The following is a 25469-nucleotide window of genomic DNA, read 5'->3' on the forward strand; positions in this document are numbered from 1 at the left end:
AACCGAAACAGAAAGAGATGGAAGAAGGATAAAAACAGCCCCATCTGTTCACTGCTTCCTGCGATGCATCTTTACAGCGTTTGCTCTGCCTGGTCTTTGGATAAGAGCATTAAGAAGGACTTCTGTCTGCTTCTGCAGTGCCCCATCAGCAGCCCCTCGGCGCTCCCTGGCTTTGCCCAATGCTGCCCTGTCTGCCTTGTGCTCAGTTGCTGCGCTTGGAAAATCCAGCCAGGCGCCAGGACTCTCCCAAACAAAGGCGCTCTGGAAGCATCCAGTTGGATTTATCGACATGTGTTGTTGTTTTTTTTAATTTCACATATATTGTGTTTCCATGGCGCTGACTTTTTGCCTTTAAAACTTTGTCATGTGGGTTCACTGCAAGTGAACATTAATGCACAGATACATGAGACTTGTGGAGTTACTTTATACTTAATAAAACAGGAGCTCGAGAGGCAGGCAAGACTTCGCCATCCTCAGTGCTGCACTCAGCATAGCAGCCCTCCCTTCTCTTTTCCTCCCAGTTTGCTCATCCTTGGCCCAGCGCCCATGGAAGCACGCAGCTCCTGCTTCTCACGGGTGTGCAGCTCTGAGCTGCTTATAGAGACGTGCTTTAAAAGTATTAGAATGATCAACATATTCAGATATTTTGATATAATCAAATGTTCTTTCAGGGGCTCAAGTAATTGGAAATGCCAAGTTTGATATGAAGGAAGAATGAAAATGAAAATCTCACCTTCTGCCATCTGTCACAAAGTCAGAGTTTGGGTTTGTCCAAATATGTCCAAAAAAACCCAAGTCACAACAGACTTAATTGTCCTGCTTTGAGTTGTTGGTGTCCTGTTCCAACTGAAATAATGGCATCTGTGATTAAGCAATTCCTCAAAAGGATTTGTTTTGCCTTCTTTCTTTGTGTCTTATTACAATTTCAGCCAGCTGTTCTGACTAGAGCAATTGTGTTCTGGGCTTGAGGATGTCAGAGTCCAAACTGCAGAAGCAGAACAAGAAAAGCAAGGCCCTTGCTCTTAGAAAGTGAAAGCACTTGGCTGCACTGTGAGAGCTCTGCTCCGCTCTTTCCTATCGTGCTCGTTGAGTTCTGTGTGGGCTTTGATGCCCAGATAACTTCCACACTTCTGCACAGGTTTGTGTGGTACTGTTCTTGACCACAGTGGTCACCTCCCCTCCACTGAAAGATCTCATCTTGCACAGAAGTTAGGCTGTGTGGTACAGCTGGTAGCTCTGTTTGTTCCCAATAAGGTATTTCGTTATTTACTTGTGCCCATGCCTACAAGGAAGGTGGAAGGGGCCTGAGATTCCCTTCCTTGTATTCTAGCAGAACTTGAAAACAAAGGCAAGTCTGTACTAAAGGAAGGAGAAGCGTTATCCCCATTTGTGCAGACTGGTTCTGGAGGAGCACAGAGGTGCTCAGCTCACAGCACACAGCAGCCTGCTCTCTCTGCCCTGTCCGGCTGCGGGCGGATGGATGGAGCACCTCCAGTGCTTGGCTGCCCTTGTAACGCCTGAAGGGATTCTTTGGCTCTTCACGTTTCTATTTGCTGTCATTTAGCACAGTCTATTAACTTCTTCTCAATGAAAACTTCCAAGTTAGTGTTCTAATTTTTTCTAGTGCTAGTTGCTGCCCACACGTTGGAAGACACAGTCCTGCCCTACACAGCTCACAGTAAACACTTAGAAGAATTTAAAGAACATGTAACATAAAGGCCTTAAAGACGTAAATTAATGGAAGTCGCAAGAATGCAGCAAGGCTAGAGGAGCAGGCGATTCTAGCAGGGTAGGATTAGCCTCATTCATCCGGAGATCGGAATCAGATGGTCTTTAAAGTCATAAATGAAGAAGAAATGGATGATGCATTTATGATCTCACCAGGAAAGCACGGCAGTCACACCCCAGGTCAGATTCTCTCTCTGTTGTCTTTGTGGCAAGCGAGCTCCTCTTTCTATTTTTTTTTTTCTTACCCCATCTAAAAATTATGGGAGGCAGTTCCTGGTCTCTGGCACGCACAATGAAGGTGCACAGTGTTGCTACAGCATTGTAATTTGTCAGCATTAAAAAGCCTGACATCTCGTTCTCCCAAATGAAGCTAGCAATGAAAACTGAAAATGGCAGAGTGTGATCTCCTTCTGGTAGCAATGAACGTAAAAACAATGCGAAACAGAAGGAAAGTAATGTCTTATTGCAACCCTAAATTCTAATTTCCAGATCCTGCACGAATCATCTAACAGTTGTTGAGATGAGACATATAAGATAGTGAAAGAAAGCAGCCATCATTCCTCACAGACAGTCGTGTTTTTCCTTCTCAATTCCCTTCCTGAGTTGGGGATTTTAACAAGTCCTCAATAACGCTGTGACCCAGCTGTGCTGGCCCTGCTAAGGACTGGCACGTAGGCAGCAAGCACTCAGCAGTGGCATGAGGGAAATAATGGGCAGGTGCACGTTGTTGTTTTTGTTCTTGGTGCTTTGGCAGGGCTCCTAGCAGGCAGCCAGCAGCCTGACCTGGCCAGGACAGGAGCACGAAGGGCTGATGGCTGAGGATGATGCTGGCTGAGGGCAGAGCGCAGCAAAAAACAGCTTGGCAACAGACTGAGCACTGGAGGAGATCATCCCCAGATGTGCTGTTTCGGAGCCACGTTGATCCCTCTTTCTGCACTTTGTGATGTTTCTCTATACCACACAAACACCATTCTCTGATGGTATTTCTTGGGATGGCCTTTGGTGCTGCTTGCATTCTGTTGGTGTGAGATGCTGCAGCCTGCACTGTGCATCATGCTATGGCCGCGTGCAGGCAGCTCCCAGGGTAGGGCTCAGCTCACGTGGAGGGGTGTTATGCACCTCACCTGTAGAAGTGGTGCTTAAGGAATGCAAAGCACCTCTGGATATCTGCATGTCTGAAATTCCTGCTGCCCTTACAGGGAGGTCACTTCCACAAGTGCCGCACAGACGCCCCAGGGCAGCCCGCAACCCGAGGAGGACAGGATGTGCCCTGTGAATGTGCTGGGTGGGGAAGGAGCATTTAAATAGCGCGAGCAAATGGCAGAATGGATAGAAGGCAGGCTGCGATTATTCTCCTGCAAAACACGTGAAGGATATCGGTTATAAAAGGGAGCTGCTAAAGGGCATCTGGCTTATGGCCGCCGCTGGAGGCTGCCGGGAGGAGCTGCCCTGGGGTCGGGGATGGAGGGTGAGGCTGCAGAACTGCCCGTGGGAACGTGTCCGCTCCTCCCTCCTTCCCATACGTCCGTCAAAATCAGCGCTTTTTGCAGTGGGTATCTCACTCCCTCTCCTGGGGACGGAATGGAGGGGATACGTGCGGGACCTCGGGCCGTGAGGGCTGACCTGGGGATCGGCCTCATTTGCTGCCCAGGTTTGACAGCACTTGAAGGGATGCCGCTTTCGGCTCTGCTGCCAAAGTGCCACTCGTGTTCCCAGCGCCGCCCGCTCTGCCCGCCGTGCCTGACCCACGCAGGTTGTTCTCTGCTGTAAATGCTGGGCACCACAGCACCGTTATATTTTTACTGCCTTATTTAGCCAAGGGATTAAATGTAACGTTCAGGTTACGTCGGACATTAACTCCTGACAAAAAAAAAAAAAAAAAGACACAGCTGCGAGATTTCCCATTAAACGTTTCGCGGCGGCGTTGCAGCGGAGCAGTGCGGGATCCGTGACTCCATGACTCGCCCTCCCGCACAGAAAGCAGTGCGCTGCTCCACCCGCACAGGTGCCGCCCGTCGCTCCCGGAGACGCGCACTGCGGGGCTGCGCGGGTACCGACCGCACCCGGGGCCAAGTGTGCCGGCGGGGAGGGGGGGAGGCTCGTCCGGGCGGGAAGTTGTTGCCCAGGGCGGGTGGTGCAGGCGCTCCGACCTCCCCCTGCCTCCCTCCGGTGCGCTCGCCTCGTCTCTCCGACAGGATTTTGATGTGAGCCGATGGTTGCCACGGTAACGGCGGCCCCGGAGCCCCGCGCCGCTGCAGCGCCCGGCCGGGCTGAGCACGGGGCGCAGAGCGCGGGGATCGCAGCCGGGCAGCAGGCCGGGGCTCCAGCTTGTCTTAATATTTAGTATTCTTGTCTCACCCCGCAGGGGTTCCTCAGCCGCCGGCTTAAAGGCTCCATCAAAAGGACAAAGAGCCAACCGAAGCTCGATAGGAACAGCAGCTTCCGGCACATCTTACCTGGCTTCAGGAGCGTGGACAATGAGAGGTGAGCGGCCGTTCCTCGGGATGGGATGGGATGGGATGGGATGGGATGGGATGGGATGGGATGGGATGGGACGGGATGAGCACGCCGTTTTTTGCAGCCTTTGTTAACCCTGAGCTCATCTTATTGGGAGCGACGGCACATCTGTGATAGAGGTGGACTTGCTTAATTGCATTAGGTGTAATTTTAGTGCATTGGCAAGCACACAGTGCGAGCCCTCCCTTTTTAGGTTGAGTAGAATGGACTGAGGTGCCCATCTGATGGGCTTTCCTCTCCCCACTCCACCCGAAGTTGTTGCTCTGGCACAGGCAGAGCATGGAGATGTAGCAGCCGCTGAGCGCTGCAGGCATGGGAAGGAGGGAGGGAGCAGCACCGGCTCAGCCCTTGTATGGACAATAACAGCCGTGATGTCCCCAGATCCCTTTCCCCTTCCACACCTGCACTCCGGTGCAGCCCTGTGTCTCTGCTCCCAGGCAGCCCATGGCAGGGAGCTGTGTGGAGTGGGTTGGCTGGCGGTGGAGCAAACTGCACACAAAATAAGGGGAAAAGAGACCTGGTGGTTATTTTCCAGCCTGGTTAGAAGACGAAGCTCATCAGTGTGTTTGTGTGCGTACATTTCTGTGGGTGCATGAGTGAGACAGCCACACATCTCTGGATAACTTATGTGTGAATGCAGAATGCAGAGCGACGGCAGGTTTGGTTTGATGGGCCCCGCTGCTAACAGCACACAGAGGTGTTGCTTCCAGGAGGAAGATCCTGAGGTCTTATATGAATCTATTTAGAGAATGACACACAGGTATGGAAGTGCCAGAAAAGCTCTGTCTGAAAAGAATGGCAGATCAGGCATACATGGATGTGATCGTTTTGTAGCAGTGAGATTATAAAATATCAAGACAGCACCATAGGACCCACTGAGCACACGTTTCACTTTCAGACACAGCGAGAGCAACTTCCTTTTAGCCATCCTCACCCACTGGAGGGGCTGGGAGCTGCTGAATGTTTCTGAAATCTGGGTTTTTCTTTAGACAAACTAAGCTTTTTCTTTCTGGATTTAGCAAGTGGAAGGATTGTGCTGGTCAGCGCAGGGAAACGTTGCAGAGGCAGAGTCACAATTTTGCGCTGCAGTTTTCACAGCTGCTCCAAGCAGGGCACTGTGTTCCACATGGTGGACAAGTGAGGGCAGCTGGGGATCTGCCCAGTGCTGCTGGGTGCCCCGAGATGGGCACAGAGGGGGCACACAGGGCAGTGTTTTCTCTCTCTGCAGATGAGTTTTGTTTCATTCTGCCAACTGGCAGTGTAGGACACGGGAATGAACTGCTTTGGCCAGCCCTGAAGCCAAAGTCGTTTTCTTAAATTAAGTCTGTGATTTCCCTGCTCTCCCTGAACAAGAGCCCTGCCACATGCTGGGCAGTGTCCTTCTGACAGAGTGCATTTACCACAACTTTTCTCTAAAGGAATTTGATGAATGGCTGTAGTGCATTTTCAGCATAGTGATTGAAATGTGGATTAGAGGAGCGGTAGCATTTGTCAGCATTGAACAAACCATAAGGATTCGCTTATCTGAGTATTCAGAAACTGGAAACGAAGGGCTTCAGGTATCACTCAGGCTTCATCTGTGCTCTGCAGACACGCCGCTGTCTGCAGGGAGCCGTCTGACGCTCGGTGGATTCTGGCACTGAGCTTTCAGTCCCCAGCTTTCCCAGCACTGTCAGGTCAGTGGGAGTGAGCGGGTTTCCTTCTGCAAAATTCCCTGGCTGTAGATACAGCTCCGGGAGAGGTGAAGCAAAGGCAGCAGTTGGTCTTCTCACTGACACACCTATGGCTTGGTTACGGAGATAATTCTGTCTTCCTGAACATTCCTGTGTCGATTAAAATGCATGATGCATGCAGCTCTGTGTATGAAGGGGCTTGACTCTATATCACTCTCATTCGGTTTGTGCTGTGCTTCCTTATCTCTCTGGAAATCGAAGAAATGCTTCAAAGGAGCACCTGCTATCAGCATTGCTTCCTAGATATTTGATTTCTGACTCCATCTTGTATTGAAGCTGACTGCCCGCAAACTCCTGCTTTTCTCATGGAAGGAAGCATTGTAACAACATTCTGTTCTGGGGCTTGGCAGAATTTTTGCAAGAGATTGCATCTCTGCAAGAGATGCCGTAGCACAAATGAATGGTGCAATAAATGCAGAAAAGTCCTTGAGGTTAAGTATTGAGCTATAGTTGTAGTAGATCACAAATGATTGTTTCCTGGGTTTAGCATACCTTTATTGGTGCTGTGTAATATCTCCTCATATCTTTATTTTTGCATTTCTTGTGTGTCCTGTTCATCCTGCTGTGTACAGCAAGTGTGTATAAATACACGAAGTGTGCACAGATGTGTGCAGACAACCAACGAGGTGGACGTGGCATGTATGGAGAGAATGTAAACGTATCTGTGTTTGATAAATGTACGTATTTAAATTCATCATGTGAATTTGAAATGGCACGTGATTACAGTGAGGAATTTGTACAGTGAGTTTTATAACAATGCAAAACGAGGAAATATCTGTAAACAGAAATGTCACAGAACGTCTCGTTTGCAGCACTTCTAAATCGCCCTGCTGGCTGTGGGTCACTCTGTGCTCCATGCCTCACAGCAGCACAAAGGATCAGGCAGGTTCCCAGAAGAACCTCGCCGAGCTGCTCGTACAGAGCGAATCCCCGCAGCCTGAGAGGAGCTGGCAGCTCTGCCATGTGTGGGGCTCAGCTCCACGGAGCTGCTGTGCTTTTTGCTGGGGTCCCACTGCGCTCTGCTATGTGCACACATGGTCTGAGCAGCTCTGGGAAGTCCGACGGTGCAGCCTAGGAGAATCCTGGGCAACTTCTTTTTGTCTGTAGAGAACATCTGAGAAATTGTCTGAGCGGCACATCAGAAGAACGCGTTGATTACAGTCAGGCAGAGCTTATGTTTGTAGGACAGGCGTGGTTGAATCTCATGGCGTCTGATTTTCACACTGACTGAGAGGAAACTGATTTGAAAAAGATGGAATAAGAGGTTGGTGCTGCCTTCAAGTGATGGCGGGGCTCACGCGGTGCAGCTGGACACATCTCTTCATCCTTTCACATACTGATGTTCTTCTTGGAGGCTTGTAACAGCAACGGGGTACAGTGATTGATTGTGAACAGAAGCAATATCACAGCAAGTACAGCTATGGCCTGACATGTGAGCTGTGTTCATCTGGTACGTTGGTATAAATGTGAGATTGCAAGGAGGACTGTGGGATGAGCCTTTCAGGTTTTGTTTGCTTGTTTTCAGCTTTTGTTTGTCACTTGTTAGAGCTAGAAAAGGGTTCTGTTAAAGAGGCTTTTTGCTAACAAGGTGTCCTGCATCCTGACTTATTACAGCAGCTAATGAAGTTTTTATCATGGAGTGCTGAATGTTTGTGTTTGTAGGGGCCTCTCTGGAATCAGCTACAAATCAAACATTTGGCAGATGGGTTGTCCTTAATTGGACCCACATTTCTGCTACGAAATAGGGGTTTGAGCAAGTTCCTGGGTTGGGCTCTGGGCACACAGAGCAGGCCTGGAGAACCGGGAAAAGGTTATTCTGCTGCGCTTGTTAATTGTGTTGTTTGGGCATTGTTACATCAGTGCTGAGAGGAGAGGGACACAGGGTCACTTTATGGGATGAAAGATGGGCACTGTGTGTAACTCATTATTCTGATGTAATCCTGATGCTGATGGCTCCTAAAGGATGCCTTTTCTCAGTGTGCTGTGTGCCTTCAGAGCTAAGGAACACTCAATTAATAACATTTGGGATTATTTGCAAGTTTTTGTGTTGGTCGTTGTTTGCATAATTCCACAAGATAACATTCCATTTATGGTTTTTTTCTTGGCACTACAAAAAATCTGAGCATATGGTGAATTGTTAAATGAGCCTCAGCCTGGGAAGGGCTGCAGCCATGCTTTGGTAACACCATGGCCATGACTCTTACTCACTCTTTGAACTATTCAATTCTTATGCCACCACAAATTTTTCCTTATAACCCACAGAGAGAAGGGAAAGCATACAAGTCACATACTGCAGCACATTCAACTCCTGATGCAGCACCAATGCAGTCTGCTCTATGGGTTCCAAACATTCATAAAGTTTATTTTGAAGCAATAGGAGAGCATTAAGAACTTCTGAATATCCGTACTCATACGGTAAAGTTAGTCTGTGGGTTCTTGTCAGGTCTCATCGTTTGTTTATTCCCAACAAACCTGATAGGCCAAATATTTTTAGTCATGATGAAGCTGGTTGACGAGAATAGGGTGACTGCTGCATTACAGAGCATGCAGAAGTGGCTTTGTTTCCTTTGGGAAGAGGAATGACCCCCGCACAGCCATGCATGGAGCTTGTGGCTGCTTCTGGCTCCTTAGCTGAATGGCATTGGCTGTGCAGTGTTCTAAGCAAGAAGAGTTAGAACAGCAGGTGCAAGGTGGAGGGTTGTTTTGATAATGCAGATATTCTGAGGAAGCACCACCGAGTTTGTACACGGGAACCATTCTGCACCATCAGCCATACCTGGAAAGCAAAATGTGACATGTTGCAAAGCGGAGCAGGAGCATCAGCATCTGTGCAGTGGTGCAGAGGCAATGTCTGTTCTGAGTCCACCCCACCACCAGCAAACAAGCGCAGCTCTGGTGATGGGGAATGGGCTGAGGAGTGCTGCCCACCCACACAGAGTGCTGCATTTATGTCAAGGCAACCTTGGCTGGGAATGTGCAAATCAATCTTTTAATGGGATTCCTTGGCAAAGCATTTCTTGAATCAGAATCAGTTAATTACTGATCCCCATTTAATGGCTATGTTTGGAAGCTACAGTGAAAGCAGAACTGCTTTGAGGGGGAGATGCAAGAGGAAATTATCCCCTTTCCACACAACCCGTTACGTTGCTCATCATCTTCTTCACAGGTACAGGACTTTTAGGAACTGGCACTCAAATCGTTTTAACGGGATAAAGCTCTGAATAGTAAGGGGATTTGGGGGTTTTCTTTTGGCATTGACATAAAAACAAATAGTCCTTTTTATGGAAGAAAGGGTAATGCTCAGCGTTGTAAGAATAAGGTCCAGGCTGTGGGCCCTTTGTGTTTCTCTGCTTCGTGGCTTCCCAGCTGCTGAAACAGCCCCACATGGTGCCCCACAGGGGTGCAGCTCAGACTCTGACTCAATTGGAGTCACGTAGCAAAATTATAAAATCCTTCCTACTTGAGCGTCTGCGGCACTACCGGGATAATTGGCTTCATCCATCTTACAATTAGCTTGCAAAAATATGTTTTGCATTCCTGACCTTTTCTCTATAAGCAAGGCCATTGTTTCACTGTCCTGCTTAATTACAAAATAGAGTGTTGTGCGGCGGTACAGATGACATCGTTGTATCGTTGGCTCTAATTTGATGAGACATCATAATGGGGAGTTTTCATACCGAGGGCACCGAATGCGTGTAGCGTGAAGCCGCATTTCTCTAAACCTACTAAATAAGGAGAAGTTAATTTTATGCTCCATCTTTTTGACGTTTGTAATCAAAGCATTGTATTGCAGCTGCAGATGGTTAGCATTTGAAGAATGTTTGGCAAACACGTACAGCGGGAAGGCATTGTTTCTGCAGCGGAGGTCAGGTTGGTTAACGGACAGGAGGACGCTTGCTTTCCTTTCGCCATCCCCGCGGCCTGCAGGGATGCTGTTGGCCGTTGTTGGTGGAGGTGTTGGTGTGGGGCAGCAGTGTCCCCCAGGGCAGCAGTTCTGCTCGGAGCCCTTTGGCACCGCCTCTGAGCTGGGGAGCAGCTGAGCTGCTGCACTCCGATATTCTTCAGATGGAAGACAGAGGCTGCCACGGCACTGCAGGAACATTTTGTTTCTGCACAGACCGTTTATTCTGACTTTGCCCTGTTGGGATTTTCGTCTGCATGAATTTCCGTGCAATTACATTAGTGTTACTCTCCATGTCAATAAACTCAAAGAAAAAAAAGAAGTGCCATCAGTACAGCTTTTATACCAGAAAAGGCTTTGTGATGGTTCTAGACTCTTCTGTTTTTTGGTTGTTTTTTTTCATTATTGTCTGTTTTCAGTAAAATTAAGATACTTCTATCCCCAGCTTAAACGTTCTGGCACACAATGCAAAGTGCCCTTGATGACAGCACTCCTTGCAGACCAACAGGAGTGGCTCCTGCCCCTGGCTGCACTCACAGCCACAGTGCCATCGTTGCAGTCTAAACAGGGCAGCAGGCTGATTCAATGGGAAATTATATTTGGGGGTGGGTTTCTGTTTGATCAGAGCACTGAACCATGTCAGGAAACTGCAGGGTAATGAGAAGGTGCAGAAGAAGCCCTTCTCTTTCAGGGGCAGCATGTAGCGACATTAATTAGTGCTGTTACCAACCTGTGCTTCAGCCCGTGCCCCCAGCACTGCATGGAGTCTGGGAGGGCTTCTCCCTGGCTTCTCCTCCATCGCCATCTTTCACAGTGGAATTTCCCATCTCAGGAAAGTTGCCTTGCTGGATGCATCACATTTTTCTGTCCTGTACTCTGTTTTTTCTATTGGCAACCAGTGTGAGATGTCTGTCGGAAGGAGGAAATGTTCAAAAACAAGGTTGGCTCTGTTCTTCATTGAAGCTCTGCAAGGCCTTGGTTGGAAGGTCCGTGTGAGGGGCAGAGCCTACTGTAAGAGTGCATCCAGCAGCTGAGGTGGGCAAGGTTTTCAAGCCTTTGTTCCGAGTGCTGGAGGACGCAGATGTTTGACATGTATATCTTGTTATCCAATTTCATATTGCAGTGGTGGTGCACAGAAATGCGCTGATTGTAGCTGCAGGCAGCCCGTGCACTGAGCTCGCTGCCAGCATTGGTTGTATAGAGCATGGGCTGTAATGATGTTCGAGACTTGTGAATATGAAATAACTCTGTCAGGTTCATCCATCAACTGCAAGGGGAGAAAAAAAACAGCACAGAAAAATGTGTTCCTCTGTCCTTCCTCCTCCCGCACCCTTTGAGAACGCCTTACAGCATGGAGCGTCTTCTGAAATTATTATTGGGGAGGTTTCAAGTGCATTGTTCACTTGTGTCTTCTTACGATGCTGACGGTGTGGTCTTGTTTACCTCACTGCCAGTGTTGAGAATTTTCATTTTCAGTACAACTGCAGAACATCTCACTTACGTTACTTATGCTCTCAACGGCAAAATTCGGGTCAGGCGTGATGAAAAGAAGGAAGAGTTCATTTTAATTGAACTAAGGCAGTGCGTTTTAGCTAGAATTAAAGTATAATTTGTTTCACAAAAACACTTAACTGATTTGAATTAAAGCCAGAAATATGAATTTGGCTTTAATCCACACGTGTTACGTAAGCAGTTCTGTGAGATAGGGATGTGCCATGCGTTGTACGTGATTGATGGCATGCAGGAGGGAGGCATTTGTTCACAAAATGATGCCAAGGTGTTAGCAGGTGTAGAGCCACAGGTATTATATCAGGCTGTCCCCTCTGTTCACACTTACAAATGTCTCTGGGATTATGCTGGCCCTGCACAGTAACCCCCATGCTCTGCTGCTGGTACATGAGAGATTGCACGCATCCCCTGTTTGAAGTGTTCAGTGCTTCTTCCCCATAGGAGTCCCTCTGCAAAGTAGTCCCGCAGTAGTTACCAAATGATTTACATAACTCTTACCTTGAATAATTAATATTTTGCCATCCTTGCTGTGCAGGGAGCTTTGTTCCATTATGGATGTGTCGCTATATAGTACCACTCTTACTGACACATACATAAAAATATACATATACATAAAATAGCAAGATTGATCTATATTTCAGGCAAGGTGAGAACAACATTTTAAAAGACTGCAGTGCTTCTGAGCACTGCAGTGAAGGGCTGTGGGCTGCGGGCAGCAGAGCAGCCTCCTTCCAGCAGGCAGACACGGCCCTGTGCTGCTGCCCCATGTCACACCTGAGCAATCTGGTGCTGCTTGGATCACAGGGTTTGCTTTAGGACGGTTGCACAGGGGAAAGGCCACGGGCAGTACAGCATTTCTCATGCACTGCATGTTCTGGACCAATAGAGAAGTCTGAGGTGGCTGCTCATGAGCTGTCTTTTGTTGTAACTTTTCTCTTTTCAGAATGCCAGCTTTGCATGCTTTTAAAATCCCATTGCAGCAGTTTTTATTTCTTCTGCCATGTGCTGAAATGCTTACATTAACTCCATACCTTAACAGTTCTAATTGCTGACGGGGCGCTGCTCACGACGACTCCACAGCCTGGCTGATCACTGCACCTTTCATTAACGCTCCAAGTCATCGTGGAAGCATTTGTGTGGTGTCAGGGTGGGCGAGCGTGGGGGCTTTGGCCAACAAACTGCTGAGGGCAGCACCATGCAGCTGCAGGCACGGGGCTCCAGTGGCACCACTGAGCACTGCCCAGGGGTGTCCCATTGCACAGCACAACTGCAGGAGCTCTGCACGGAACCTCAGAGTCATCCAGAATTAATTATTCACTGATGATCGCTTAGACTTTACGGATTAGGAAGCAGGGAGGAGGGTTGGCGGGGGTGGAGAGGAGATAGAGCAATTTGGATTGCAATTAGTATTTAATTTCTTTCCTTATTCCCTGTTTGCTTAAATTGGAGATTGCATGTTAGAACCAAGCGAGGATTGATATCCCAGCAGTGAAAGTTCCCTGTGCACAGGGAAGCAGCAAATCCACTGCAGCCTGGAAGCTTCCCAGAGAGACAAAACACTTCCATTGCTTTGAGGAGCTGAAATGTTAGAGGAGCCAGTTTTGCTTAGGTAATGTTTGAAGGGAACAGATGTGCCCAGTCTGCCAAAGCAGGAGAACTTTACTAGTGATATCTTGCTGTTACGATAAGAACATTCAGATATTGTCTCTCTGCATCCATCACCCAAATTCTCCTCAGTTTAAGCTGCACAGCAGCAGGTGTGCTGGGTACTGCAGCCTGGCTGTGCAGTCCTGTAGCAGCCTGTGTAACCCCAACCCGCCGGGCTGCCGAGTCGTAGAGAATGTAATTTTAAGTTTAGTCATTACAAAAACGTTAGCCAAGAGTTGAAAGTCTGCTTTACTGGTGAGATTGTGTCTAATGTGAAACCTCAAGGGGTTTTTGTGATTACACCAGTAACCACAGTCTGGGTCACACTTTGCAATAATTATCTTGATGTCTGAGAGGTTGTTAGAAAGTCCCTGGAGGAAGGGGCCCAGATTGCATTGCAAAAGAATTTAGAGGTCTGTGCTGGCAAACTTTCAGCACTTAGAGATTTATTTAAGTTAGCTCTTTTAATTGCTTTCTTGCATCCCTGTTCTATTCTAAGCTCTATGAGCTGTCTAGGGAAGAAAGTCTAGCTACCATTAATCTCCTCAATCCTTCTTCCTTTAACTAGGTACTTCTGGCTTCATTTACACAGGCATTTGAGCCCTGCAGAGTGGCTCATAATTGTGATTCAGTTTTAGCATGTTCTGGGAGAACATGTAACTTAGGAGAAGTCATCAGCTGACTTCTGTGTGTGTTTTTTTTTTTTAACTCCCATCTCTTGAACATGGCTTATGATCTCTGTATGACATAGCTGCTTCCTGGGCTGCTGGCAGCTTCCTCGATATGTATTCATAAAGCAGTTCTAAGTCCTTGAGTGAAAACTGCAAGAAAAGGGCAAGGAATTATTTGTCTTTGTTTTGTTCTCATGGCCCTCGTGTTCCCATTCCAACACGCGCCTGGGAGCTCTCTGTCTGCATGCCTTCATACCTACAGCTCTTAGTGCACAGCAAGGCAGGCTGTCTCGCCCTCCTCAGATAAAGCCACTCATATTGAGGCTGTCACTCCCCTTATTAATTTCAGTTCCAGCCCTCTCAGGGAGGCAGAGCCCCTGCATACCCATCAGGGACAGCAAATGCTGTGGTGGCAGGGAGTGAGGAAGCAGTGACAGCAGCACTGAGCAGAGCACAGCCCGGGTTGCCCATTGCTGGCTGCTGGCTGCTGCTGCTTCCCGGCTGCAGTGCATGCTTCTCTCTCGTAAATGCTCCAAGTCTCATTGCCATACAATACAAAGCCAGCTTTAGTCCTGGGAATAATTGTTTTCAATTATATTTTGTATCAATGAGTGCTGCAGATACAGTCAGATATATGACACATAATTTAGAGCAGTAATATTTTTAAACCTATTGTTAGTTGCCTTTCATCTTTGTTATCTATTCCTCGCCAGTAAGTAGGCAGTTTTTCCCTTATTTCTCTATGCATTACTTTGCAAAGGGGGCATCTGCCCAACAGCCCCAGGTCCCCCCATGCCCACAGCCCGGTGCCCCCCACCCTCAGCCCACCCTCCCTTCCGTCCTTGTCCCTCATTGCCTCAGAGGAACATATCTTTGTGTTGAAATGAAGTGATAGAGCTGGCATTACGCAGAGGAATGAGCTATGAAATAATGGGGCTAATAAGCATGTAGAATAACTTGACTGTCCAAGTGCAGTCCGCAGAGCAGCAGCTGCTGCAGATACACTCAGGTTATCAGCGTGCGGCTATTTTGTGCTGAGAGGGCTTAGGTGTAATGAGAGTTCCTGCATCACGGGAACTCTTGACAATGAATAGTGACATTTTCCAATAACAACTTTCAGAAATGAAGCAGCCCTGTGCAGCAACGCAGTGCTGCTGACAGCCTGCCTGGGGAAAGCCCCTGCCTGCCCCCCCCCTGCACAGCCATCGGCTGCCGCTCTGCCCCCCGCTCCGCTGTGTTCCAAACCAGCACATCCCTTCTGCTCCTGGCTCCAGTGCTTCCACATGGGTGAGAGCAGTGCGTCCTCATCTTCAGGAGCAGAGGAGTGCTGTATCACCTGCATCCCCAGCACTTCTGTCTCCTCCGGTGTGCTGTGATAGAAGCACAGACTTGTCACCAAGAAGCTGGGAATGTGTCACTCAGCTCTGTGAGTAGTTTTTCTGGTCGCAGTTCTTCCTCTTGTATCTTTTTCTTACTACAAATGTCAGTAAAGAAGGTAGGATTGAGTTTGGGTTGTGTTCTTGAGTATATCAGTTGAATTTATTGGAGAAATTGAGCCCTCCTAATTGTGTTCATCCTGATAACTGAATAAAATACAAATAAATTGTCAAAACCTGTTGTATGATAGAGATTAGGGCGGGCCAATTGATTCAAAAAGTGATTAGTAAACACCCTAATAAACATCGTGAGATGGCTTTGCAGCTATTTCTGAGACTAATTGCTGGAGAAAAAAGGAATAATTATAAATCCAAACGTTTGTAAAGGTGGAGCCGGGCTGTTTTGTCCAGGGGTCTGGTTACCATCTGTATCCAAAAGTACATAGGAAAACATTTCTCTCAGCCAGGCACCCAGCATGGTTGTTCTGGGGTCAGGGAGCCTCTTGTCAATAAGTTTGCCAAAAATTGAGCCTTTTTGTTACACTCATAAGCCAATGTCTGTTCCTGAGCTGTAACATGCTGAGAATCCGCTCGATGGTAAGTTGTGACACATGCAAACAAACCAGGGAATTGGTTTGTAATATGCATTGGGGAAGTCTGCTTTGTGCAGCTCTCGTATCTGATGTTCCCTGCTACAGGAGCTCCTGCTGCTTAATTTAGTAACACGTATGTCTGATTTTCCATTTTCTAGAGGGCGTGGGAAGGGACGTGTTTGGCTTTGCTCTGCACTGAGGGGCTCTTTGCTGTGACTGTGCTCCCCAAAAGCCCACGGAGGCGGTGACTTTCCCTGAGCCCACTCTGTCTATCACCATCCCTGCACCTCTGCATGCAGGGGAGTGGTTTTCCACAGCGACGATTTGTAGTTACAGCCCTCATTTCAAACAACATGAAAATAAAGCAGACTGCATCCAAACGCGCTCCCACTCCAGAGTCTGCAGATGGGCAGCACTTCGGCTCCTGCTTGAATAATCACTGCTGCTAAATATGGAGTGGAGCCGCGGGCCGGGCTGTGCTGTGAGGCTCCAGCACTCGTCCCAGCACAGCAGAGCATTATTCCTCCATTGTGATCGCAGGCTTGTCGCTGCTTTGCATTCCCATTCTGCACCGCTGCCCCCCGCTCTTCCCGTGCCGAGGGACGGTGATGGAGGGAGCGCCTGAACGGAAAATCCTTTCATAGCCAAGACATGATTGTTACTTATTTATTTCCGGTTAATACAACTGCAGTACAAATGGGGCCTTAATGCCTAAGGGCCTTGCGTTTTCGGAGTAATTCCTTATGACGCATGTCAGGCTCTGTTTTATTCAGGTGGGTGGTATGATATTAAACAACAAAGCAAGCTTGCACTTCCCTGCGCCGTATTTATGTGCATGCTCTGGCACAGAGGTGCTTATCAGTGGAATGCCATACCCAGGCAGCTATACCTAGTTTGAAATGCTTTGCAAGTGCCAGGCGGGCATTCAGATCCATCCACCTGCCTCACACCAGCATCCCTCCTTCCATCCCCTTGGGCTGGGCCAAGTGGGGCTGTGGGAGACGTTCCTTAAGTAATGCTCCAGACAAACGCTTCTGTCTGAATGGAATATTGATTTTCTAATTGCTGTGCTGCTGTTAAATGAATCGTTACTGGAGAGCAGAGGGAAAGCAAACTCAAGTGCATAGCAAGCGAGCTTTGGCTTGTCTGCTAAACACACTCAGGGTGTTAATGTGCGAAACTCAACGAATGGAGTAAGGTGGAGCTGTCTGTACCACACAGACGGGCTGACCTTCACAGAGCCCTCCCAGCCCTCGGTGTCAAACCATCACCACACAGCTGGGGGAGGACAGACGGCCCCGAGGTGGGGCCCATCCCGCACACCTCCCCTGCGGCCCCTGTGTTCCAGAACTGCCCTTCAGACACTGGCGGTGCGAGGGCTTTGTGTTCCCACAGGAGAGCAGCCAGATGGCCGAGCCCTGCTGAGCTGACAGCCGCGGAGCGGGAGGGTGGGCAGGAGCTGCCGGCGCTGGGGCCTTTAACCCCTCCAGCGGGTGCAGCTGCGGGATGCGCCCGGCTCCGGCTGCCAGCTGAGGCCTGGGGAATCGCTGACCTGGATCTTATGCGGGGGCCCCCAGCACACGAAGGATGCGGAGCTGTTGGAGAGGGTCTGGGGAAGGGCTGTGAGGATGCTTAGAGGGCCAGGGCAGCTCCACTCTGGAGACTGACTGGGGAGCCGGGGCTGTTCAGATTGGAGAAGAGAATGCTCTGAGGAGATCGCGTGGTGGCCTTCCAGTACTTGAGGGGAGATTATAAGAAGACGGGAGCGAGTTTTTTTCATGGTTTCAAAGTGATAGGATGCTATCAGTGCTGCCCGGAGCTGTGGGTGCTCCATCCCTGCAGGTGCCCGAGACCACAGATGGGCAGCCTGAGCCGGGGGACAGGCAGCCCACAGCAGGAGTGGGAGCAGGGGGCTGTGAGACCCCTTCTGCCCTCAGCCGTTTGATGGATCCGTGACTCGGATTGCTTGCTCCATCCCCTTTCAGCAGCCCCTAGGAGCCATAGGAGCAAACTGTCCAACTTGTTGGGACGCCAGAAGTAGCTGTCAGCTATACCATATCCAGCCAGTAAATGATATATCTTAATTCAGTTTCAGAAAATAGAGCATATGCTTGTATTTGAACATATCCTCTTAGCTGAGAAATAGCTTCTTTATTTTTCTGGAGTTTAAAATGCCAAATCAACTGATTGCTTTTCTTTGAAAACATCTCCCACATAAAATACATACTGTCTTGGTGAACTAAATTGATTTATATTCAGCCATTAATAATGTATAGCCCATAATTTGCAGAACAACGCAGTTAGTTGGGAGATGTGTCCCATTAAGGGGCAGACAGCTTTCCTAATGAGGAGAGGGGTGGTGCTGGCGAAGGCAGCTCTGCAGTTCTCCCAAGCTATTGGATGCTCAGTAGTGCTCCTGCATTTCAAGTCCATGTGTGTGATTTAATTGGGTGCTGTGACCTTCTCCTCTGGGAGGCTTTTCCATCTGCTTCAAAATATTTGAAATTTCTCCTCATGTCTCCATTGTTCTCTTCTATTACAATTAGGAAGGTTTAGAAAACTAGTTAAATGATATTAGGTTTCTTCCAGTTGGTGCGTCATTGGCTGGAATTCAGATCTTGATAATGAGATTGGAGCTCACCTACCTCTCTTTCAGGATTGTAATAAGCTGATGATAGAATAAGCTAGGCATTAGGTAAAATCTGCTGTTTTTTTGGCAAATTAATGAGATGTTGTAACAGATTCTTTCTGACAGAGGATAGCTTGGACTACGTGAACAGATTTGAAGCAGTGGCAGTGTGAAGCAGGATTGTTATCATGTTTGGGGCAGAGATAAAATGCTAGTCGAGGTCCAGAGGCAGTTCCCTTTGCTTCATTCTGATACGATGTGTAGTGTTTGGCAGTATTTCCTTGGAACAGAGACATTTAATTGCTGTGGAATCAGGGAAATGCTATACTATAAATGTGCATAAACAAGAGCAAGGATCACAACTGAAGCTAAATCCAAGATACCGTCAAGTAGGATAATCCTCTAAATGAGATACGATTCTTTCTCTACTTTTCTTTAGTGCTCCTCTACACACATTGAAAAAACGGTAATTTCAGAGTCATTGCAAATGTGCAGGGCTGCCCCACAGGGTGGGAATCATGGAGGTACAGCAGCAGAAGGAGCAGGGCTGGGACTGTGCTCCATGGGCAGCTCCAAGCAGTGTGGGCACCAGACTGGTGCTGCTTCTCTCTTATACTGGATCTCTGTGAGTCTGCTGCCTCTGCCTACAAGGCTTGGTGTGTGTTTTTATGGAAATCTGCTCGTATCCCACAATGGGAGTCTGTCAGATGCTCAGTAAATGCGGGCAGAGCTACGCAGGGAGGTGTTACAGCAGAGGAAATAGAAACATAAACTTAAACAAATTAAAAAGATGGTAATTAACCAAATGAATTTCATCCTGGAGATAATCAGATGAATGCATTTAGAGAGAAAATAATCCCAATTCTCTGAAAACAGTAATTAAAAAAAAACAGTCAGTTTTGGGAATGGCTAACAAGCGAGATCGGAGGCAGGGAGCAGACTAAAGCAATGATCAGCTCAGTTTGGGGTGGTGGGTGATGGGGCCCCGATGTCCTGTGCAGAGCTGCGCACTGTCAGATTCAGTGTTTGGGAAACATCCCCATGTGAGCAAGTTCCTGAGCAGTGAGTGGAACACAGGGCACGACCACTTGTGTTTTCTAGGTCAGCTGCAAGATAACAGAGGGCGAATTTCATAACTGTGTGTTTAAAAAGTGTCAACAAAGGGGAGGTGAAAGAATGCAGGGCGGGTAATTGACAGATAAACATGGCACAAGGTGGGAGGATGATGGCATCCACGCGTCAGGAAATGACCTGGGTACCGCCGTATATCCGATGGGAGCGGGCTGCCCCGGGAGCAGGGAAAGCGCTCCTGTTACTGACAGTGCTTGAGGATGTGCTGGAGGAGGCAAGCGCCCAACAGGTCTCTTCTGCTTTGTGTTAGCATCTGAGGATCCCAGCCAGGGTCTGAAAGCGTGGAGATTGATGGGGGAAGGAGGGATCAAGGGGAAAGAGGGAGGAATGTACTGCTGTCTGTTTTTTAACATCCTAACTTGGGTGCTGTGATTTCTTCTGGAGCAAATATTAGCGAGGTGTGTTGTGCTTTGTTTTTCTCTTTGGGTTCTCTCGTGTGAGTCTCAGATGCTGTCTTTCATGGACAAAACTAGAGAGGGATCTTGACCTCAAAATATTGATTCATGCCAGTACATTGGATGCTGCTGAGTTTGAGGAGTTTTGGCTTTCCCAAGGTTTGACCCATTGAAGAGGAAGTGTTTGGCTAAGCATAGAACTTGAGGGGAAGAAATAGTATTTGTTTCCCAGAGTAAAACCAGTTCTTTTCAGGGTTTAGTCCATGAAATGGTTGCAGTGTCCAAACCTCATTAGGAGACTTGTCTCTTGGGTTCTGGATGAGCAGATGCTCTTTCTTTACCAAATACGGATAAATATTGTTTTTCTAGGAAATGCCCATCTGATCATAGCATATTGTGGTGTGACATCTGTTTGCACACACGATACTTCATAGTGATCTAATTTAATTTTTTATTGAAACTGCCAGTAGATGGATGGATGGATGGATGGATGGATGAGAAGAAGTGAACAGTGTCAGGAGATTTTGTTCTGTTGTCAAAATGCCACCAGAGAGGACAGAGGAGGTTGGAGTTCCTGCAGTTCCTGGAGGATGCCCAGCATGGGCAGTGTGTGCTGAGCCCTGGTGTGCTCAGGTGTGCTCAGGGCTGTGCAAATAAACCAGAGTCAATTCCTGGGATTACTAATGAACCCAAGTTTCTTACATAGTATGTTATGGGGGTTCTGTTGGGTTAAGCCTTCTGCTTATCACAGTGCTCTTATCTAGTTTTGATCTGCATGCAGAAAAATGTATAAAACCTGAACTAGAAAGAAAGCATCAATGGAAACCACATAAGTTTAGCACGCAAATTTGTAAGTGTTAGTAAGTACTGTCTTTTCACTCAAACTTTGTGTATTTCATTTCACATTTACATTCCTGGTCTTGCACCATCTCTGTTGATGGCTCAAAGTCACAGTTTATCTGTTCTTACCTAACAATGGGGAATCGTTGATCTTTTTATTTTCTGAAGAAGCAAATGGCTGCTTTGTGTTACACTGGCTTGCAGGCTTGGCAGGAGCACAGGGCTGGGGCCTGGGCAGCAGCTCTGCACCAACTGCGCAGCACCACGCACAGCCATACAGCCCAGCTGCTATTTTTAAAGCCTCCAAGCCTTGTGTGTGCTGGAGACTCCTCGTGGCTTGGATGTATTAAAATGGGACATGTTGTCTAGCAGGTTGCCTCCTACAATATTCAGCATTCGAACCAGACGTGGCCCTGTTCATTACAGCTCTCGGGAGAACGTTGCTGGCGAGGGGAGCGTCTGGGTGAAGCCCATGCAGCGATCTGAGCTGTGCTGCAGACAGAGGAAATGACCGTGGGGATTAAAGATGGGGAGCAAGTGGGATGAGAGCTGCCTGGGAAAAGTGGGCTAACAACTGCCACAAAACCAGTGCTTCCCATTCCGCATCCTTTTCTCCAGGTTAGCCGTCTGAACAAAACTTAACCGCTTAAAACTAATCAAGCTCAGAAGTAGTATTTATTGAATCAGAATTCAGTACTTACAAAATAAATAAATGGTCTGTTTTCCATCTGTATCTGCACCACATTGCTGCTTGCGACTCTTTGTTATAGAAATATGTTTCTAGTCTAGCATATGTTTCCCATCCCCAGCTAATTATCTGCGGCTTCAAGTAGGTGCTCAGGATTAACAAGTGGCTGTCGTTTAGGAAGTCAGAATCGGGAGGAACAGAGTTGCTTGAAACCCTCTGTGACCTTGGAATGTAGCAGACATTTTTCTTGTATATTTTTTTCTTAAGTTTGTCTTCTTCAAAGGAAGACCTTCAGCCCTTCTCAGGCTGAACCTTCTCTATAACAGTCATTAAAGATTCAGCAGCACCTTTTAAGTCCAAGTTAGGAAATTCAAATTTTTCAATTTAGTGAAGTTGTGTGTCTTTTTCAAGTGCTATACTGCTCATTTTTGAAGGTCTTCCAGGATTTCCAGTGGCTCCTCACTGGAACGGAGCAAAAGCCGGGATACATTGTTAGAGTTGAAAATCTCAGTGCCACAGGACTGCACATCTTCTATGGCAGAACTGTGTGCAAAGGTACAGATGTCACACAGGCTCAGAAGGAGCCCCTCCAGCAATCAGCACTGCTTCTGCTCTGCTGCTGACGCCCTTTTTGAGCATCACTTGGTTGTTTGTCTCCTATTTGTTTATTTCTGTGTTTGGGATTGGTCAGAAGCTGAAGCCTGTGCTCTCCAAGGGCTTCAAGCTTTTAAGTGTTGAAGGTTGAACTTCCCAACCATGCTGAGCTAAACTGCAGTGTGCTTTGAAATCTGCATCAGGATCTCAACTTTGTTAAGTGGCCCCTTCTCTATTTAATGTTAGGGGAGGAAAAATGCAAGCCTCCGAGTGGATTCAGAGTCACACTTTAATTAACCATATTTTTACAGCATGCTGCCAGCAACTGTCAGGAATAAGGAGATGCTTCTAATCCAAATTCACAACAAAAACCAAATGCACTAGAGATATCTCCAGCCAATAAACAGATTCATCCTTTAGGAAACAATATCCTTCCTGCAAACCAAACAAAGAAGAGCTGATGCAAAGCAGATCTGCTCCACTCTTTGTCCAACCAAGCGCAGGAGGTTCAGAGTGCTGTGAGCTCCAGAGTTGTGCCTGAGCACCCACAGAGCTGTCAGTGATGGAGAATCATTGCCCAGGAGATAGATTTGGATTTCAGCCTTCCCAGGGATCAGTCTGGAGAACAGAGGGTGGGGAGCAGGAACAGGATCAGGATCTTGAAAAGGTGTGACAAGTTTTGAAACCCCATTATAGGCTGCAGCAAACTAAAGCAAGTCGTTGAGCTTTGTGGACGAGGGGTGAGAACATGGCTGCATGGGCTGCACGATGCTCAGGATAAGTACTTTTTAAACCAGAAAAGTGGCTGCAGCGAAGCTCCAGGGGATGAGGCTGAGGTGCTGGGATGGAGGTGGGAGCTGGAGCTGAGCAGCAGTGCTGGGGGATGGCTCTGAGTCTCCCATAGTCTGAGAAGTGCACAGGCAATGAAAACCAACTCACTTGCCATTGTGCTGGCTTGGCATGCAAGGGAAAAACATCAGCTTGTTAAATGATGATGAGGCTATTTCTCTCCAATGGACAGTGTGTGTTTGCCTTGTCTGTACTTTGGGTTGGGAGTTTTTTCTCTCCCAGCTAATTGTGAATGGCTGTTTTGAGGATAGCTCACTGCTCGTTTTTCGGAAAAGGACATTCCTCTGCCTGCTTAGTTTCCTTTTCCCTTCTTATTGTGAGTAAGGGGGAGCAGAAAGCAGCTGAGAAAGAGCAGGGGTTAGGAGAGAGATCTGCAAAAACAGCTGAATACCAATCATTTATGTACTCTTTAAGACACTGTGGGGTCACCTAGGATGCTCTGCTCCGTCTGCCCACCTCTGGGACACTGCAAAGCTGCCATTTCCTGAGCCCATCCCCTTCACCTTCTTCTTTCCTCATCATTGCCATTGACCTCTCAGTGTGCTCCAGAAAACATGAGAAATATTTTTTCTCCCTCTTCCTGAGTGGTTTCATATATTATTTATTAATGACATCCTGAGGACACTGTAGTGACAGATCCTGTTACGATGACTGCAGTAAAACTCTGCACTTACACAGAACTACTGGCAGCTGACATATTTGTTAGAGACACTCTGGGGTTAAGTCAGTGTAGCTGCAGTCTTCTTTGTCTTATAGGGATGTATCTTCAGGAACTTTGAGAAAGAGATTAGCTCAAGAACAGCACAACAAAGCAGTGGCAGTGATTCAGTTGGGAGCGACACAACCAAACCAGGGTTTGTGAGCAGCCCCTGTGGAACGGCCCTGCAGCTCAGTGCTGGGCAGCCTCAGTCTTCCCCTGGGCCCACGGGGCTGCTGGCACCATGCAGAGCCTGTGCCCATGTACAAAACCATCCTTCACCTGATCCAATTGCCCTGCTTGTCTTTTCCCATGAAGCTCTGGTTTAATGAGGTCAGAAACATTCATAAACTTTAAAATCTCACATGGAATTGGAAACCATTGCCTTGCGTTTCAGGTGTATGGATACATGCAGAAGATCCAGGTGACCTTTAGAACGTTTCCTTGTTTTTAAATTAACTCTGAGTTGCACAGAAGTAAATATTTTTTATGTGTTCTGTTTTTGGGGTGAGGACAGTTTTCAGTTTTGTTTTTTATACCTTCTAAGCTATGTACAAGTATCACTTATGTTTTTTAATTGGTTTCCTTGTTGGAAGAATTCTTCCCATCTGAGTGCCAGTGTCGGCAGTGTCAGCTCCCTTTAGGCATCCCGAGTCTGGCATGCATCACGTTTCCTTCAGCAGCTTTAGCTCACAGTGCTGAGGAACGTGGTATCCTGATGCTGGAGGGCATTGCTAGGAGCAAGGACAGCTGCTCCTGAAGCTGCTGCCAACAGGGGACTGTGAGCGTGAGAGGAGAAACCGTGGCCTGGGGCTGTGGGGAACAGGGCTGTGGGGAACAGGGCTATGGGGTACAGGGCTATGGGGTACAGGGCTATGGGGCTAGCAGCCCACAAAGGCTGCAGGGATTTGTCATGGAGTTGCTGGCTGCGTGCTGGGCTCCTGTGTCACTGTCACTGATAGTGCCAGGTCGTTGACTCTGTGGGTGCTCTCGGGGCACATTTAAAGCAGTGCTTGTTGACAAACCTCTGCGCAGTGCTGCATGCCCTGGTGCAGGGTCAGGCTGCGAGGGCTGTGGGGACTTTTCCTGGCAGTCAGATCCGAGTGCAGTCTGCCCTGCCACTTCTTGGACTTCCTTTGACTCTGTGGGCATCCATCACAATATTTCTGCAAAGAGCATTTAAATTCATTAGCCTGAGTTGTTAATGGCAGAAAGTCTGGTCAGTTTTTATCTATTATTTCCTGCCAACCGTGTTAAACAATTGGGGCTGAATTTCACAGCTCTCCTGCTGCAGGCAGTGCAGCACTGCTGGGCCTGGTGCTGTGTGGGGCACGGAGTGGGGCACACATGGGGCAGAACTGTGTCCAAAGGCTGCTCCCAGCAGGAGCAGAAAGTTTTGGTGGGGAAGCAGAGATTTGTGCCCCGTCTCAACCAAGGGGATGGGAGAATCCTATCAGTGCCGATGCGGTGAAGCACTTCTCTCCAGAAGATGTTAAACTGGTGCCCAAGTGTTTTGTTAAATAGAGAAGTTTAAAAGGCACGTTTAGAGCAAAATGCACCTCTTAAATGAGATTGCTGACAGAAATAAAGGGAATAACAGAATGATGCGTGCGGTTGTCTCATGATTTGCAAAACATAAGGTCAGTGCATAAGCAAATGCTGATGTAGGTACATAAATAAGCGGCCTGCTTTTCTGGGATGCTGAATCCATTAAAATCAATCGAAGTTCTGCATCCCCGAACAAAATGTCACTTGTTTTGCTCGCTAATTTTAGGTACCCAAATACAGAAACTTTGATCTAAGAGAAAACTGCAGAATTTTTGCCGTGCTTCTGGAAGACTGAACTGCAGGGCACTCCAACACCGCAATGGGGCCGGGCCTGCAGTGCATCCAAGAGCCCATGGTGGAGGAGGGGGAGGGACAGCAGTGGATACAGCTCATGGAGCTGGCTTAGTACATGCAGAGAGTCAC

At 47.9% G+C, this 25469-nt stretch overlaps 1 protein-coding gene across 4 annotated transcripts in view; it reads left to right on the plus strand.

Annotated features, from left to right (window-relative positions):
• Window positions 1–25469, plus strand: part of DAB2IP (DAB2 interacting protein) — a 146876-nt gene that overhangs the window by 57715 nt on the left and 63692 nt on the right. For all 4 annotated transcript variants that reach the window (XM_052669688.1, XM_052669687.1, XM_052669685.1 and 1 more), the window contains exon 3: window positions 4094–4212. In XM_052669688.1, the coding sequence (XP_052525648.1) occupies window positions 4094–4212 (119 nt within the window). The remainder of the gene's footprint in view (window positions 1–4093; window positions 4213–25469) is intronic.

The sequence above is a fragment of the Tympanuchus pallidicinctus genome, unplaced genomic scaffold, assembly GCF_026119805.1.
Source record: "Tympanuchus pallidicinctus isolate F22 unplaced genomic scaffold, pur_lepc_1.0 scaffold8, whole genome shotgun sequence".
Lineage (NCBI taxonomy): Eukaryota > Metazoa > Chordata > Aves > Galliformes > Phasianidae > Tympanuchus > Tympanuchus pallidicinctus.